This window comes from Pagrus pagrus, assembly GCF_965226575.1.
Source record: "Pagrus pagrus genome assembly, chromosome: 9".
Taxonomy (NCBI): Eukaryota; Metazoa; Chordata; class Actinopteri; order Spariformes; family Sparidae; genus Pagrus; species Pagrus pagrus.
Window position 1 is genome coordinate 17,738,814 of NC_140193.1, and position 19,142 is coordinate 17,757,955.

Sequence of the window (19,142 nt, forward strand, 5' to 3'; positions counted from 1 at the left end):
ATCAGAGATATCTACTTAAGTTATTAGCATGTTTAAACACCAAAACTCCCCCAGTGCTTCAAGCTCCCAGTCCTGACTGCTAACTGCACGGCTAACTGAGCTAACTAGCAACTACCAGCAGCTACAGCCACTTTTGGTGTGAGTATGAATTTGACAGGTGGGCAAGTCTTACATTTTGCACCTTTAACTAGAAGTACCTGTACAATAATGTAAAAAATTAGGTAAAAGTGCTGCATTTGAAATCCTGCTTTAGTACAAGAGTGTCATTAACAAAATGTACCTAAAATATCCAACGTAAAAGTAGCTGTTTTACAGTAAAAGTACCCTTGAATGTGTAAGCAGAATTTTACTGTTGTGGATGCTCGAGGTGGAGTATGTTTTAACTGCTTTATAAACAGTCAAAACTGTATTTGAGTGCAGTACTTGAGTAAATGTGCTTTGTTGCTTTCCACCACTGCACAAATGTACCAGACAGAGACACACACACACACACATTCACAGCAGAGAAAACAAAAACAGTACCGGTGACTCAATGTCCTCGAGCAGCTGAACAGAGCAGCGCTCACACTTTAGCAATGTCTGGGCACGGTGCATGATCTTCCTGACAATCTTCTCCAGGTCAGTCTGTTCTTCAAACAGGTCATTGACTACCTCCAGGAGTGCCTGAGCACCAAAGACAGAAGAAGATACCACTGACATCACTCCCGACAATCGGAGCCGCACGCTGCTGGAAAACTAAATCAGAAATCTTTCATCATCTAATACTGAAGACCCTTTAAATTAACATGTTTTTCCCCACTCAGTTGAAACCATAAACCAAGAAGATTATATAATATTATTAGTTTTGCCAATAAAAGTAAATTAGGCCCTTTATCTAAGGTAGTGCCAATCCAATTTTAATACACAAGCACATAAAAATCACATGATGTAAGGGGAGCTCCTCGCATTTCTCTCCTCTGTTCTCTGAGCTGTGTTCTCATTATGTTCTCTTCCATCACAGATCAATGTGTGACATAAATTAGTGCATCTCTTAACATTCCCTTTGAGATTTAGACCATGGACCAGGCCCTATAGTCTGGATACCGGCCCATCCCCCACCACAGATCCAGAGAAAACGTCCATGTGGGGCTGCATGCTGCTCCGTGATCCCCCACTGCAGTGGCAGCAAGTGGGCTGCTGCTGATCAATACTCGGCCTCAATGTCAGCATCAGGGGGGAGGAAGTAATGCTGATCCTAGTGAAGGGGGGGTTTATTATCCCGGATGGCCCTGTGGCCCTTACCCGGCTCCTGTCGTACTCCTTCCTCGAGGCGGCGAAGAGTTGGGCGTTGGAGATCGCAATACCACAGAAGGGCAGGTACATCTGCAGCACCTGTGGACATAATGAACAGATGATTTGGAGAAAAACAGGATGATTTATCTAAGATGGTCCCTCACAAAATTACAGCTAACACATAAAGACTTTAGTAGCTTTATTTGTTTAATGTAGCTATGTAATGTTCACTGACATGTTGCATGTTCCTTGTATATCACTTTCAGATATCTTTAAAGGTATCCTGTGGTGACGCACGGCAATACACAGTCCTACTAAAGGTTTCACACCATTTCTCATGGACCCGCTGAAATGAGCCAAGAAGAAGGTGGCTGGTAAACATGACTGTAAACAATGTAGGAGGATGGAAATGCATTCGACACATTTGTGAGAGCTCCAGCGCACACGATGTGTTTTGGTGGGAAACGCTGAACGATTTGTTAGAAAACTCACACATTTTAGAGCCGGTAATACAATTTGGAGAATAAAACGAACAAGAAACAACACGTGAATGAGTGATATTTTCAGCCAAGAAAAACACAGCGTTTGAACTGGAACAAATAAGAAATGGTCTTTCATTGGCATCATTACTTGCGAGGACAAATAAATCAATCCAACTGACATTTTACCATTTGACTGAATAGTCCGACTTACTGTGCCGCGGGCTGATAACATAAATTCCTTATTTCACTCATATTTTCTTCCCATAAATAATGTAATCAGCTGATGACTATAGTTAATGCGTGTCCTGAAATCGAATCAACGCCCTACGAGTTTGGAATCGAACTACATTTCTTTCTTCGTAATGAACATCAATATGCAAGCACGCCCGACAGAGGATGCGGAGAGGCGGCTGCAAACTGCACGGCATTAAGACAGCTGTGATGTGCACACACAGGTTGACTTCTATACAATCAGCGCACAGCGCAGCCTTATCTGAGAGACACTCAGCCCCCATAACATGGAATCAATAGAATTTAGGTTGTGTGCTTCCTTACTCTGCCTCTTTGTTTAGCTATCTATCTTTAGCATCTGGCTGCTGTGTCAACAATACAATCAGTACAACAAACCCAGTAATATTTACCAGCCTTCAGCGTGACCTGAGGGTAGGGACACTACAACAATACGTGAATGGGAAGTTACTCAGCTGTGGCCGCTGATACAGGGATATCTCAGCTTTTAGAAAAAGATAATGCATCAGTTACTCATCAGACACAAATGAACATGTAAAGAACAGCATCCTGTAGCACCGTGTTGATAACTGGTGAGCAACTCGTAAAGTATTTTTTAGGTAGTCCCCATGAGTAAGGGAAGATGTTATGAGGAGTTAGATATGCAGGAAATGAGAAGACTAATACTGGCTATTTCTATTTGTTTGATGTGCACTAATAAAAGATATAAAACATATTCAACTTTCAGTATTATACATCCGGAGCTTCTTCCGTGCTCTTACAATCGATTCATAAATTCACATGACACCCTGACAACTCTAATTGCTGGGGTCATGATAATTGTAGACCTAAAAATGGCATCACAGACTGGAAAAGGTTGAGAAACCCTGCTCTAATTGCTGCAATTTCTCTTTACAATCCTCCTGGGTTTGCCACATATCTTTAATCTCACAGTTTCAATGGTAGTATGGCCGATATCTGAATGTAAAGAGCAAGCTGACAATGGCAAGAACGGATTGTTTATACTGAAGAGAGAGTCCAGTGACAAAGGAGGAAAAGATCAAGAGAACATATATGGCATACGTCTATGAAGCATACATGTTCATACATATAAATCAGGCTGCGGATGCTCAGAAATGTGTAAACCTGATCTTACAAAGAGGGCTTGAATCATATGGTATTGTCACTCTTCTTTTTAATGTATGTGTTTTTGATTGGTTTTATAGGTTTGTTGAATTTTGAAAGCTTTACTGTGTTTTTTTTTTATAACTTTTTTTGACAAAGCTGTTCAGCATGCTGTGAAGCATCTAATCCAACGGAAATATGACAAAAGAAGAAGAAGAAGACTGTTAACCTTAACACTCCGGCTGAATCAGAACCACCCTTCCCGTTTTGACTTGTAACGTTGGTGGGCTTGCCTGTAAACGTGTCAATGGTTTCATGAATTCCAGCTTCGCTCATCTTTTCAAACAATTGTTTGAACTACTCTTCTTTCTTTCTTTCTTTCTTTCTTTCTTTCTTTAGAATAAAAGAGTATATTTATTCCAGCCAGAGAGAAACAATCAAATTATGCAATCGTTTATGTGGTTATGAGGTACTAATATTTTCCTGTTGGATGGGTTTCCAAAGGTTTACACCACCCCTTTCGATCTGATCGTAAATTCATTCAGATCAGGACGGATTGAGGACTGAGGTGGTTACATGAGGCATTTTTATTCCGATTATTGGTGGAATATTAAGGTCCATGTAGACGCAGCTAATGATTCAAACTACTCGTGCACAACACCAGAACAAATACATTTCTTCTGCTCTGGCATGTCGCACTGATGTGCACATGATGACACAGTTTAGAATATGCAAAGTAGAAATTAAATCACTAAATTAAAAACATTTCTAATCATTATGTGACGTGAACGATCACTCTGTCACGCTAATGAGTAAATTAACTTAACGCACTTCATTCAGTCATTATATATAATCAAGCACCTCATGCGATTGTTTTCAGACGTGGAAAACACATGACGCTGAACAATAAGCTCGTACATAATGCTACTTCAGCTGTCCTATGGAATTCTCTAATAATGATCTTCCAGAAAGACAGTGACCATCAATAGCCCCAGCAGGAGGAGATTCATTAGCGAGCAGGACTTTGGGGATCTGGCTATGGATCTGCCAGGCAAACCCAAGAAAAGCACTGCTCTCTCTAATTACATTCTGTCAGGCAGGCCATTATACAAGGTTGCATTACAAACAAGATGTTTTTGCCTAGAGACCTGTAGACTGACCAGTAAAGAGTGGTTTAATAATGAAACTAACTGGCCACGGCCTTAGGGACAGTCAGTTCCTCTGACCTAAATGACTTCCTTTTCTGAAACTGGAATTTCATATGAGGCGGGCCAAGGAACATTACACAGCCAACACTTTCTTTCTCCACTTACCAGGTGAATAACAACAACAACAATAACAACTACTAGTTGATTAAAACGCTGCAGCTTAAGATGAAAAGCCATCGTTGTTTTAGCCAAGAATTGTTCTCAGGAATCAAAATGAAGCTCTCCATTTCCTCTGATACCATATTGGACTCCCTAGCTTGTGTCAGCAAAGCGCATATCAGTATTGTAAATACACTTAGCAATGATTGCTTCTTTTCAAGGTGACATCAAATATTTAAACAACAGAAATCTACACCTCAACAAATCTTACAACGCAAGTCGTTGCTTTATATTATTATTACCTACATAAACAGTGAAAAGGACACAATGTAATATGAGTAACTTCACAGAAAATGAATGTTTCTCCCGTTCTACCGCCAAAAGATTAACAAATCCTTCATACAATCAATTTTAGCATTTAAAATATATTGATTTGACTGGCTATTATTTATGGGCTTTGATACAACACAGCCAAAAGACACTGTAGAAGACCACAAGTGCTGCTCAATAGCTATTATTCATAAATCATTTAACTGTTCTACACATCACAGGTACATGGGGAAAAAAGGCAGGAGCAAAGAGAGGGCAGCAGCGGATTTTGCATCAGCGCAGTGATGTCGAGACAGATCGAGTTTTTATAAATACTTATTACTCCTCAGATTCATGCTCTTGTGGCATTTGTAAATGCTTCAAACTTAATTCTGCAAGAAATATGAAACCTTTCAAACTGCAATCACTCTTTTGAGGGGTTCTTGAACTCTGTAAACGTTGATGTCCTTTCTTTTAGAAGATGAACTATAATTGGAGACAAGAGCGTATAAACAGAGACTGGCATTTTCTTGTTTTGTTACAATGTAGAACAAAATCTTAGAATTAAGTAGAAATGAAAATACAAAGAAAATACTTTAATATCAGTTATTCATATTGTAGTCTAATAATGTAAATGTTTGATGATATGATATACTTTAGTAATAGATAGTTAATAAAGGATATAAAGGTGAAGAAGACCAGAGTTTGCTTTCCCAAACAGTAAGGTTGATATAGTCGTGGAATTTATTCACAAAAGCATCAACGTCACCCCATCAACATCAGTGTACTGCCACCTCGTTTGGCCTCGATACAAAGTTGTACACACACACTAATTTCAAGTCTTAGAAAATTGGTTTTAAGGGTGGGATTAAGATGAAATTCACTGTACAATTATGAGGCTCCTCACTCGTTTGCCCATTTAGGGGGATTTGCTTAATGAAGATGAACCATGGTTGAAATCTATTTTTGGTCTGTACATGCTCTATCTTTGACACATACTGTACATGTGAAGGTTAACTAGATATTTATTGAAAAATGGTGGAATTATTATCTGCTGTATTACTGTTAGTGTAGAAAGCTGGGCATCCCTCAGAAATGGCGACTATTTTTGAAGGCTACAGCAAACTGTCAAAAACTTCTTCTAAAAATCCTTTGTGGAAAATAACTATATCATCTGCCCCATTTGTTGAATTGTTGCTGGCCCTGCCCCTTAAAATGTTTATCACTTCAAGCCCAAACTGGCAGAAATTACCCTGATTTTCTCCTGCTGTTCAGTGGGCAGTGAGTCACAGTTCATTATATCAAGTCAAAGATCAAAATGAACAGCAGCCATAGAGCAACAATTTTATCACGCCTGGGGGGGACCATGCGTTTTGTCATGTCTGTGTTTGTCAGTGTGTCAGTGAGTTTATCTGTCCAAAGCTAATCTCACATTTATGTGCACATGTACGACTGTATGATCTGACCTGGCGTTGTTGCTATGATTCACAATTTCTGAAAAACCTATTTAATGACTGCTCTGTTTTACACCACCATTGACTGCTGACTCCTAACCCTCCTTAACCGGACGGTAGGAATCGCAAATGATCCAACAACTGCTTTAGTTTGCCCCCCGACACACCTGGTGGTGATCAGCACTCTGCTGAGTGTCTCTGATTGTTCTACACTGAGGTGGAGTTGTGTTATAAATGGGTGCGATGATGTCTTTCAGGCATTCATAGCAGGTTATTAAGGCTTGAGTGATCCTTGATTTTGTGTATTATTCAACATCAGGTGCTCACAAAGCATTTAAGTAAGTAATTTAATTTAGATTTCATTTACATAGCGTCAGTAACCATACAATACTAGATTTTTGAAACTGCTCCCAACACTAAAAGGTAAAAGGAAAACAATACTGTGTAGCCATCAGACTTTTATTCTTTGTATTTTTACACTACATAGTTGGGATCAGATTCAATTGAGTCAAAGTTTGGTATTTACATTTGAGGAGCTTGATTTAAATGGTATGTACCATTGTGTAAAAACCAGTGTTCAGAGAAGTCACAGGTGGTGAGCTTGATTGCTATGAATCACTGTGTATTTGTTTCACTAAAAACTTAGTGAAGACTTTTTTTTCTGTCATGAAAACACTCATTATACAATCACACAGTCTTGTCTGTTGGACACACATTACCTTAATTCATATGTGCGCTTATCCCACATGCAGAGAAATGGCTCCAACCAAGGCAACCAACAAACATTATCAGCCTTATATCTGGATGTATGTGTTCTTAGTTGGTATCACAGTCTCTTGTTTTGAGAGTTATCCAGTAAGATATCACAATTTGTTGCAGTAGGTAGAAATCTCCTACTTTGGTGTCCCACAGGGTACAGTTTTAGGTCCTCTTCTATTTTCACTTTGAAACAAAATGTCCTCTTTTTGTTATTTTGAAATAGAAATGTATGTGTGTACATACCTGGTGTGTATTGCACCAAGTTTCATAAAACAAAAGTGAAATTACACAATTAAAATGTCTACTGGTTGCACAAAGAATCCAAATCATCTCAGAAGCACCCCTCTAAGTTCTTAAAACAAGGCAATATTAGAAACGAGAGAATTAGTCAATACTTAGCTTCAGTAAAAGCCCTTAATCACCCCACCATCTACAGGTGTGCCTCTATTGTTTGGGGTCCCCACTGTGCAGTATGTCATCCACATCTCATTTTTATATGAAGAACTTTGTAATGAACCAGTTCAGAATCAAGCACTGTATAAATCTGATTTGATATCCTGCAGGAACGTATTAAAAACATGTGGCTCCAAGCACAAATTGTGGTCTCTTGATTTTCATTGGCAAATTTTGTGAAAGCTGCTATTACGGCATTGCTTTGAGCCAATTTAACAGGAAGTTTGGCAGCCAGAGGGAGGATGCTGTTTGACAATCGACTTGTAGAGGTGTTAAAACTGGCAAACGACACCTACATTTTGGGAAACTTGCATCCCATTCAAAGAAAATTCATGAAAATGTCCTGAATGATACATTTAGTGTAAAATGTATCAAAAGAAAAGCAAAGTTAATTTAAAGTTAAATCAAGATAATAAAGAAAGATGTAGAGATAGCATGATGGGGTCAGCTTATACACTTAAGTATACCATTAAGTATACCATTATCCCAGCTCCCCAAAGGACACCAGTCCTACAGGGTAGCAACACAACATAATTAAAGCAGCATGGGATTTAAAACCAGCAATATAAAGTGCATAAAGAGCGTTTGTTTTAATAAATGCAAACTAAAGTCTTTAATGACAGCTGTTATTGCAGTTTCATTTAATGCTTTGTAAGTGTGATACATTTTCTTATTACAAGGTCTTCCATAACAGCTGAGCTGCAGCTGTGCTGTGCAGGAAGCTTACTGTGTTCTCTGATGCTAGCAATGCATTTCATTACTAATTCAGCTGTAGCCATCCCAGGCATTAGTGTGATGTTAATGCAATGTGAAACATACGCAAAACATTGGAGAGAAAAAAAGAATTCATAATCTGCATCTATTATGAACAATGGATAGAGTGTGTAGAGATGTAATCTCGACAGCAGAGCTCCAACAGAGAACAACATACTTTAAATAAAATAAACTACAGTCAAACCCATCTGTAAAATAAAAGCACAACTAGCTTTGTGCTTTCATGTTTCATCTTTTTCCCCTTTAGGGGCTAGTGGCTGCAATAAGAGAGGAAGTCAGTGTAACGCTTGTCACCGCCTCTCTGCTACATCTAGTCAAGTGTGCTGACGGACTAAACACGTGCTCCTCGTGCCTCTCTGATGATGGTGAAAAGTCAAATAAACAATCCCTCAGACACAAACAGTCCCTGAGATGTAACACCCCCACCTACTGCTTTGACTTTTCATATTTGTATGTTATATTCATTCATAGACATCTGTGTCTATGTGTTTTGTTGCAACTGCCAACTTGACTGATCTGTTTACAGACTGAGCTGATTCACAAAGGGCTAAAATAATAAATAGTAGTCATCCAAGAGCGTTGCTTCCGTCCTCTTGGATCATAATACGTCTGAACAAAAATAGAATATCTGTGGATAGATCATAGCGACTTCTCTCCATTTTTATCCTGTACACACATTCACACCTGGAACCTGCCTAGTACCAACCTGATCTGTGGCCATTGATCAATATTTTTGCTGGACTTAACTGTTTGGCAACCACCTAAAAAATCACATAAATGGTGAATTATAAATGGTGACACCAAGTCAAAATCTGTCACCCTGGCTGTCCCGCTAAGCACACAAGTAAAGCACTAACCAATTACAGATTCTGCACAGCTTCTACACAGTTGTTATTCTTGGTGGCATTACAACAAGGTCCTTTGGAAGATACTGCCTGAGGAAAATTTGATGATGCCGAGAGACAGGCTGTACTAGAAACTGAGCACTGAGACACAGACTGAGGGCAAATATGCTACATGTCAGACTGAGCTGGAGCAATTCTTTAAAAAATAAATATTATTTAGCAGTTTGGACACAGGGACATACAGAGGAAGAGGACACAGTACCTGCTGCTTATGTCACATGTGAAATATTCAGTTTCAGGCGGAAAAGACAAAAGCAGCATGAGCCACATTTAATATGTAACAATATGTGACAATATCTGAAAAATATCATTGTCACATATTAATATGTATATATTAAAATGGCCAAATCTGAATAAAAAATATAAAATGATACAACAACCAAAGGCCAGTGCACATAAATAAAAAGGGTTAATGTTTAATTATACATAATTTCAATAATGCCACAAAAATATTTTTTACTGTAATTTCCACTTTTCAGAAAGAATTTTTGCTCAGTATTGTGCACTGGACAGCTGGTATACATTGTACTCTGAATATACATAAATAAAGTCAAACTTAGCATTCCTAAAGTAGGCATTGGACAATATGAAAATGTCCTGTCGATTGTCCTCTCCAACATCATTGCGATTCACGATATTATCCCGATAATCATCAAAATATTCTTAAAACTTTCAAATAAAGCCTTAAATTTCACTTCAACATATTGGAATCACAGGATACAATGTGTAAGCCATGCATTCAGCAGTGGTGACAGGCTAAGGCATTCCAGATCAAATCAGGAAACCAATTTAGGACTGTAGTGAGCAAGCTAGACAGCTTTTTCAATTCATTCATGTGAGAATATTCACGATTATGTAGATTCAAGATTATCCCCATTACGAAAATTCACTACGAATCATCTTACTGTGAGTGTTTTTATCGTGTCCACACTAAAATCTTTCGTCATTCCACCCCTTTTCTAAAGTAAATTCCCAAATAACAACTCTAGCAATGATTCTTTACCCACATCTGATTTACTCAGCAACTCCATTAATAAGGTAAACACAAAATGGCATCTCAGTATGAATATTAGGTCACAGAAAGGTTTATCTAACAGAAAATGAATGAAATGTTCTGTAGCATGACCCATGCTTGCAGGTCATAAGCCAAATCATAACATGAGAAAAATCCTCTTTTTAATCTCGACAAATTCATCTTTATTTTTTTTTTCATATAAATCTTCTACTGAAAACTCCTGAGTACACCAACACTGACAGCAATGAAACATGACATCACTACAGCCCTCTGCTTGTGTACCACTAACACCACGTAACAGAACTTGCCTAAAAAAAACAGAGCAACATCCCTGAAATGCCACACATTAATCATGACGACTATGATCATTTCACTGCAGGCCTGTTCTTTCCTCTGAGTTATACTTCACTGTACTGCAATGAAAACGAGAGTCTAAAGCCACACTAGCAGCTCTGGAAAGTTTTACTTTGCCTCAATAGCCTGAGTGCTAACGTCAGCCTTACAACAAAAACAAGGAACTTTCAGTTTTTGTTGATTCTAGCGACCCCTTTTGACAAAAGCGGTACAACACCAGCGCCTGCTGCTGTAAAGATCTTTGCTAGCGCGTGCTGGCGGCGCGTGCATTTGTTTTGGAAGCAAGTGACAGACACAGGATGGATCACAATGAGGTGATGTATTTATATGTGATTTTATATGTCATCGGACCCGAACACAGGCATTAATAATAACTATATAAAATAGCAGTCTTTTCACTGATGGTCTCGTTTGCTGTTACAGGTCATTTATAATCATCACGAGACTGTTTCATAAACACTTAGAAGTTCCTCGTAGTCACTTTACCCAAAATATTAGACAACCATAAAGTTTGACCTGATGATGGCGCTAAAGGAAAAATTTAAGGTATCACCTAGATATTGTATGTTCTCCAGTGGGGATAATGTCCGTACCAGCTTTCATTGCTATTTTCCAACGGCTGTCAAAACATTTTACTCTGAGCAAAAATTGTCAAGCCAGTCAGAGGATCACCAAAGTGATTGAGATAAATCCTCCAGCAACCGTGAAAACCTGTTCCAAATGTTGTCATGTGGAGACATTTCTTTTAAACACAAAAATGTCAACCTTACAGTGTCGAGAAAGTAAAAGGATCACTAGTCATCGTGATTTATGCTCTGGCATGAATATACATATGAACAAAATGTCTGTGCTGTCCATAGCAGCAGATGTGGCTAGAAACTGTCTGGAAACCAAACTAGAAAATTGTCATTTGTTCCATGAATAAGGTGACCTTTACTTATAACAGGACTCAAGGTGCGGCTGTTTTGGTCACACATGCACCCAAAATTGTGTTAAGTGTGACTAAACATTTGAATTGGTCGTACCAGTGCGCCTTACATTCATATTCAAAATATTTTCCGTCACAAGCACCAAAAAGTTAGTCTGAAGCCCTGCGTCAGTACTGATTCTATTTATACACAACTTAGAAATACCTTGAACCAAGACTGCCCCAAATATTATTTTTATCTGTTGTGTGCTTGATGAAGTTGTTTGATTCAGAGACACAAAAACCTCTGTGAAGATGGAAGTCTATCTTTCAAATGAGCAGGAAACAACTACACATGGACTGAGGCGATAGTAACTGGTTGTAAGTCAAGACAACGTATCAAGATGAAAACAAATCTTCATCTCCTCTGTGCAAAGGTCAGATACCAATCACATTTGAATCGATACCGGTTCAACAGCACCAATCCGGTCTCATGTTGTTCCAGTCCGATATGATACTGATACCGGTACCAATACCGGTTCCCAAGCGTATCGGTACAAATGTGTACCAAACCCTACTCGCCATACGCCAAGCAGGCAACAATGCATTAGCATTACCAGCGTGCGCGATACTCATTTACTTTCACAACTATAGTCATCAACTTACCTTTTCATCATCTTCAGTGAAGAGTGCTCCACTTGAAGACTTGTTGATGGCCTGAGCAACTCCAATGATCTCTCCGTCACTGTTGCGAATGGGCATGCACAAGAGAGACTTGGTTTTGTACCCTGTCAGCTTGTCAATTTCATCGCTGAACCGACGATCCTGCAATCCACAGGGAGAGTGCAAAATGAAGACACAATGTAAGCACTTATTGCAAAGGTGCAGTTTTTTTACTTTCAGATGACAGTGCAGTAAAACGTACAGCTCATCAGGACTCCATGTCTTACAAACAAAACATCTAGGACAGCAGCACATTTTATAACTTTTATGTGAAACTTTGCTCTGACAAATGTCAGACTTGAAAAAAAGTGGTGCCCTAGGAAGCACTTTATATTTATTGCTGTAAATGTTTGGTCCAGCAGGAAGAAGAGGTCTGCTTAGACTTTTCCTGATGAAGGGGCTGCTGGCATCATAAGGCAACGTGCTGTCCTTGCAGCTATCATGTAAAACTAATCTAGTTTTTAACTTACTCTCCTCAAATCAAGGAAAACACAGTGGGATTGCAAAAGCAAGAGAGAGAATGATATCTCTGCTCTCATTCTTATAACTCAGTGGTGTCCTGTGTCTATGTGTGGTTTGCTCTGTCCAGCTGGCTTGTGGGGCTGGCTCTGTTACGCAGTTTGATTGATGATCAATTACCGGTGACAGATAAAATGACAGACTTGAGAGTGACTGATCTGTCTCCCTGCCTGAGCCTCTCTTTTTCTGTGACTCATGCAAATGCACGCATGCATGCATGCACAAAGAGGAGCGGGCACCTGATATGCGTCAGGAATGTTCACCGTCTCTCCGTGTTCGGCCACATATCCAATGATGCCTTTCCCCCACGGCACCTGCACTTCATCTGAATTCATTGAGGGTAAAACTGTGGTGCCCGCATGCACGTCAAAGAATTTGGACACTAGTGTCTTCTTGTTGCCCGTCCCCTCCACTAAAAACAAGGAGCACCGGTCTGCGTCGACCATAATACAAACAAACACGAGGATTTTGTAGCTGAGACTCGTTAGATCCAAGTCGTTAGATATGTCTTTCACGAGCTCCAGGAAGAACTCTCTTTCGTTGTGTTCTTTGAGGTAATATTTAAAATCCACGGCTGTGGAGGGGTACTGGGGGATGTTGACTCTGGACTCCAGCAGCGCGCTCAGTATGTGCGCAGTGGTCGGGGGCAGAGAGCTGGCTTTCCTCAGCAGAGCTCTCCTCCTCATGCTCGTCAGGGGCTCCTGGGCCCTTGAATTCACATGTTCGTCGTATGTCCTGTTGACATTGATGGCCTTGGATCTGGCGAAAGTTTTGCGCAGCTCCTTCTGCGAGGCTCTCCTTTGCAGACCATCACATTTGCTCGCCCAGCTGTCCTTGCACGCGTTCCTCTTCTCCTCTCTCGGCTCGGCGGGAGCTGGAGCAGGAGCTGGAGCTGGAGCTGCAGCCGCCGGACTTTTGCTCGCCTGGTGATTCTTGAGCCATTTCTCCACCATGCTATAATTCCCCTTTCTGTTCAGGTAGTCCTCGAATAACTCGGGATGCGAGTCCAGAAAAGTTTCCACGTCAGAGAACACCATATTTGGTACTGCCATGTCTGTTCTTCAGCTGGTCCTCAGTGAACCAAATCCATGAAGTCGCGCAGAGAAATATCATCTATGAGGCTTTACTGAGGGTTAAAGTAGAGAGAATCACCTGAATACCCAACTTCCAAGATGCGTTATGCAGGAAACACCCCTGGGGGCTCTGGCTACATCCAGTCTCCAGGATGGAGACTCCCTGTGCGTGCCAGCATCTTCCTCCACAGCATCTCCACACAGTTTAAAAAGGAATTAAAAGCAAATCCGAGCAAAGCAGCGTGGAAGCGAAGTGGGGCTTTCGTAGACCATCACTGGGATTGGGTATCTCACCGAGAGCCACTACCGAGCATCACCGTCAAAAGGGTCTACTTGTGTGCAAATGAAGCTGGCTGTGGTTGGCTCGGTCCCGCTGACGCTCGCCTCGTCACACAGACAGGAGCTCCGGGTTGCTTCAGCAGTCAGCCCTCTGGACATTTGAACGTTTGGCCTCCTTACAGAGTGTGATGATGATGATGATGATGATGATGATGATGAGAATGAGGATGATGATAATAATTAGGGGGGATTTATATTCCATATCAGCATGAATAATATATGTTGCACACTGTGAACTGTACAGTAAATAAAGATATAAAGATGGTGGATTACAGTGGATGTTAATGATCATTACTTTCAGCAATCATCCGGTGCTACTCTAAATTAAAAAGGGCTTCTTCAGAGCAAAAGACCGCCATGTAGGGGGGTTATAATTTAATGAGAGTGTGCTTCAGCAGCGTCAAACACAATGGATTCTGCATCTGCATTCACTGCCATGGCTTGTAATGGCACTGCTGGCTGACAGGAGTAATCAAAGTGAATGACTGTCGCCTGAGGAAAAATGTGTTTCGCAGTATGTGACAGATACAGCAGGTCGACAATACATCAGTTTCAAACTTTGGCAAATGTGGAATCTGCACCGGTTGGTCTGTATCATGCAATTATGTAACAGCGACTTTTATTGGCAGGAGGACGTCAGAGAATCAAATTCCTTCAGACAGTGTTATTAATGAATCTGTGTGCAGGTGGGACATGTGGACGCTAGAGGGAGCTACACTCCACAAGTTGGACTGGGAAAATATCACAAACAGTCCAATGTGTGATGGATGAACAGATTTTGCTGTTGTCCATCATGACCCCTTGTCCTTTATATTAACACTTAAACAGCACATTAAAAAATGAATGATAGCAAGAATTATGTATTGTCTTTTACCAGTGGTGGAATGTAATGAAGTTTATTTACTCAAGTACTGTACTTGTACTTGAAAATGTCAATTTTCTGCTACTTTATACTACCTTTTCCACATTATGGAGATAAATATGGTATTTTTTACACTCCATTTATTTGATAGCTTTAGTTACTAGTAACTTTGCAGATAACATGCTACCTCAGAGACAAACTAGACCATTTTTAAATCACACTACTCACAATTAGTTAGGGATATTGGGTTATTTTAGGGTTTCACTTGATTGTTTATTCTGTGACATAAAATTAAATAACAAATTATTATAATTTGTGTTTTGTGAATATTTTTGGTCCTCAAAAATAATGCAATATATTTCATTGGACTTTTATTGCAGATCCATGCACATATGCGCCCATATCCCTAACTAGAGTAATGTATTTTATCTTATTGGGATTTTTTTTAAATTTTATTTAAAGATCCTGTTTATCAGAAAAATATTGAATATTGGATCCGATGATTGTCCAAGCGGAGAATCAATCAATAGTATACAGTATGTACATACATGTTAGTGCGACAATTTATTTTTACTTGATTTTTTGATATTAAGGTACATTTATTGCCAGAATTACTTCTCATACTTTTATACACTATTCAGTGTCAGATACTTTTACTCAACTAGTATTCATAGGGGCAACATTCACTTCTAGCAAAGTAACATTATTACTTGGTATTTTTACTTCAAGTCAAGTATGACTTTTGGATACTTTTTATAACAGTTTTTTACCACATCTTGTCAACATGCAGTGGCCCAAACAAAAAACTTAACTGTAACCGTTTGCCAGTCAACATCTGTATTCCTTCATGGAGTTTTCAACTTTTACTCGGGCCAAACAACTTAGAAGTATAACCAGCATTATCAAAAACATGCAGCATTTGTGACTTGCATATCATCTTCTTAATACTAATAGACTCTTTAATGCTACAACTTCTAAGTCACTTCATTTAGAGGGACAAACTACTCTGAGAAAAACAAACAGATGTATGTCAAATAACACACCTAGGTCACACTATAGGTATTCCAATGATGAGGTACTGGTTGTATAAATATACAATGTAGACAGATTAAATATTTATCTACTTCCACTGAGTTGGAAAATGATCAAGACATGCACACACTCCAGCATATTTGAAAATACATAGTATGTGTCCAATTTGGTTCCAGGTATATATTGTAAGTCACCAAAAGAATAACATTTAGTGTCGATTTTATTCAACTTGAAAATCAAAAATGACATAAGAAAAGACTGAGGTTTCATCATTCATTCTCAGAACAGACAATCATTAAGACAACTTGATTATAAACCAAGAAACTACTGAGAAAACAAAATATTGGATGACAGTTAATTGGAAAACGTACTACACAGCTTTCAGTCCTCACAATCTGAAACACAGTATATGGTTCAATAATTTATGTTAAAAAGTAACCTGTTAAAACCAGGGGATATTATTTACTCCACCACAAAAGGAGGATCATGTCAGAAACAGAGGCACAGCCGTGACAAACGTATCATGCCAACACTTCTCAGACTGTTCCTCATTCTGCCTGATCTTGAACGAATGAAGAGTCCCGACCTCTTGTTTGTAAGGACACAAAAATTGTCAAAACTACGCGGATTAAGAGTTCCTTATGAAGTTGCAGACTTGATGTAGGCTATAAGATCAGCTCGCTCATTCTTCTTCTTGATGCCGGCGAAGATCATTTTTGTTCCTGGAATGTATTTCTTTGGGTTCTCCAAGTAAATCATCAGGGTGTCGTCATCCCAAGTAATGCCTGGAATTAAAAGTGAGCAGAAAGAGTGGAGAAAAGTGTTTAAGCCACATCGCATGATCATCAGAGCTGCTCATATACTGTACATACACATGACCAGTATTTACCTTTGCTTTTGTTGGCATCAGTGTAGGAGTAGCCCTCTGCCTGGCCTGTTTTGCGTCCAAACAGACCCCAAAGGTTGGGCCCAACCTTGTGCTTTCCACCCTGCTCCAGAGTATGACACTGGGCACACTTCTGGACGAATGCCTTCTTTCCTTTGACGAGGTCCACAGGCATGGTTTCTCTGAAGAGGAAAACAAACTTCATTAGCTTCACATTATTGGTAATTATTACTGACTCCAGTTAAATTAGTTTACATTGTGATTTGTTACTTTCCTTGGCTGCCTTTGGTTAACGAGATTGAAAAAAAAAAAAAAAGACTATCTTCATCCAGCCACAAGGGGGGGCTCGCTCCCCTAGTTGTGCAACCAACCAAGCATTGTTACAAAACTGACTTTGGTAACCACCCTGAAGATCATAGTTTCTATGATACCATTAACACAATTAGTATCTCCATGCGTTTACTAACTCCTCAATACAATGAATCACAGCGAACAATGATCAGAAACGGTAGATGGGCTTACTGTGTAAAAAAGAAGAAAAAACGTTACATAGGTCCAACTACAGCAAAAACTTCTGCCCGATATACAAATAGTGTCGACTGTACGTTAGATTGAGACATGTTTTAATAGTAAACATGTGGTTAAGCTCCTTAAATAAGACATATAGTAGCCTCACGTATTGTCCGGAAACAGTGACTGTCGGTAGACCACGTTTTCCATGAAACGACCCGGCAAAGTCCGATTTAAGTCGCATGGAAAGACATTAAACAAAGAATAACCACCAGAAAAGCTTGATAACTTGATGAGGAGCTTCTTACCTTTTCTTAATGTGTGTTCACACGACGTACTGAGACTGAAATCCTCGGCTTTTTTAGTCGTCTTGCCGGCTCCGTCACCAGACCACTGATTCACAGAAATGTGCTTCCTCCCAGTGAAGGTCTCCCGGTTAAAACGTCACCAGTCAGCTGACCTGTTTCATCATCCTTTACGACACACGGCTGTTCAATGACTTTTCTTATCAAATTGCGCAATGTTAAGACTTGACATTCCCACCACATACTTGTTTCTTTTTTATGCCATTAATCATTAACAAACATATTACCCTTCACATGTTATCAGCTGCCTTCACTGGACACAAACCACAGAGTAACACAACGCTTTTGTCTATTATCAGACACAGAGGCACAATCATACAAATGAGCTTAAAATTGTTATTTGATTCATGTTGGGGCTAATAACCTCCTTATTCTCCACCAGTGTGAACATGTAACAGCCTCAGGTTTCTTCTACATTTCTATGGAAAAGTCTGCCCTTGAGGACAAAGGTTATTCTGGAGCATGTCAGAGTTCAGGTTGGGTAACCAAAAGCCAGACATGAAATCTGATACCCAACCATTTTTGAGACAGACACGGACAGATGAGAAGAGTTTACGGCTCACTGGCCCATGGTTTGCCTCTAAGATTACTTTTCTATTCATAAAATACTCGCCATTAACCCATCTGTGTGTGGAAATCCCTGGTAAACCAGTTTGGATACCATGGAAGTGGTGCGTCATAAACTAATGAGCACTGAAGACGCACACACAGTCACGTATCATTTAGTCACATGGTCCATTCAAATAACTAAATGAAGATAGTCTATTGAATTAAGGTCTGAAGGCCTGCTTCTCTACATTCAGTGGAGGATCTCAGTACAGTACGTCTGATGCTTTCACTGACACTGAGGTCACCTTGTCTCTCCTCTAAACGTTACATCACCATGTTGGACATGTTGCAGGGCCTGTGGATTTTGACTTGTTCCACAGATACGCCAATGTCACACTTTTATAATTACCTTAATAACCCATTTCCTTTATTTTCAAGTTCAAATAACTGCTGTAAGTTCAGTATGAACTTTACATATATCAACTTTATAATGAATCTACTTTCTTTGTTTCATATTTAAGTAATCTCATTTAGCTAACACTCACATTACGCGACATCTTTCCCCCCCACAGGATGGTGACGTGGCGAAAGCGTACGGAACATATCGCGAGAGTTAGGTAAAGCGAAGTCTCACAACATGGTGTGTATTTCTGCCTGGTTTCTCTTTCATTTAAGAGCCTCTCCTTTCACCAGCTCTTTTAAAATGCTTGCTTGTACACTTTTAAAACAATATGTTTCTCTTTAACTGTTAATTTCTGATGATAACTTGTGTCACTGCTTTTGTAAGAGTGAAAGTGAAACAAAGGAGGAAAAAACAAGCACTTGTAACATTAAAGCAACAATATGTAACTTTTTTCCTTAGAGCAACAGCTTCACAAAATCATGTTGATGGTACAGTGTCTTGTAACAGGGTGAATGGTGTCTCTGTATCAGCCACTCC

At 39.6% G+C, this 19,142-nt stretch overlaps 2 protein-coding genes across 2 annotated transcripts in view; both read right to left on the minus strand.

Moving 5' to 3' along the window:
* pde11a (phosphodiesterase 11a) overlaps nucleotides 1–14,012 on the minus strand; it is a 41,826-nt gene extending 27,814 nt beyond the window's left edge. Inside the window, exons 1-4 of the mRNA XM_084363013.1 lie at nucleotides 12,826–14,012; nucleotides 12,011–12,169; nucleotides 1,282–1,371; nucleotides 523–663 (exon numbers count right to left, since the gene is read on the minus strand). Coding sequence (XP_084219139.1) covers nucleotides 523–663; nucleotides 1,282–1,371; nucleotides 12,011–12,169; nucleotides 12,826–13,638 — 1,203 coding nt within the window. The 5' untranslated portion in view covers nucleotides 13,639–14,012. The remainder of the gene's footprint in view (nucleotides 1–522; nucleotides 664–1,281; nucleotides 1,372–12,010; nucleotides 12,170–12,825) is intronic.
* Nucleotides 14,013–16,094: 2,082 nt separating this feature from the next.
* Nucleotides 16,095–17,726, minus strand: LOC311263120 (cytochrome c-b-like). Its single transcript, XM_084363019.1, has 3 exons — nucleotides 17,597–17,726; nucleotides 16,782–16,960; nucleotides 16,095–16,677 (listed from the first exon to the last, which is right to left on the minus strand). Exons 2-3 carry the CDS (start codon nucleotides 16,951–16,953, stop codon nucleotides 16,532–16,534), a joined length of 318 nt encoding a protein of 105 aa, XP_084219145.1. The 5' UTR covers nucleotides 16,954–16,960; nucleotides 17,597–17,726; the 3' UTR covers nucleotides 16,095–16,531.
* Nucleotides 17,727–19,142: the final 1,416 nt, after the last annotated feature.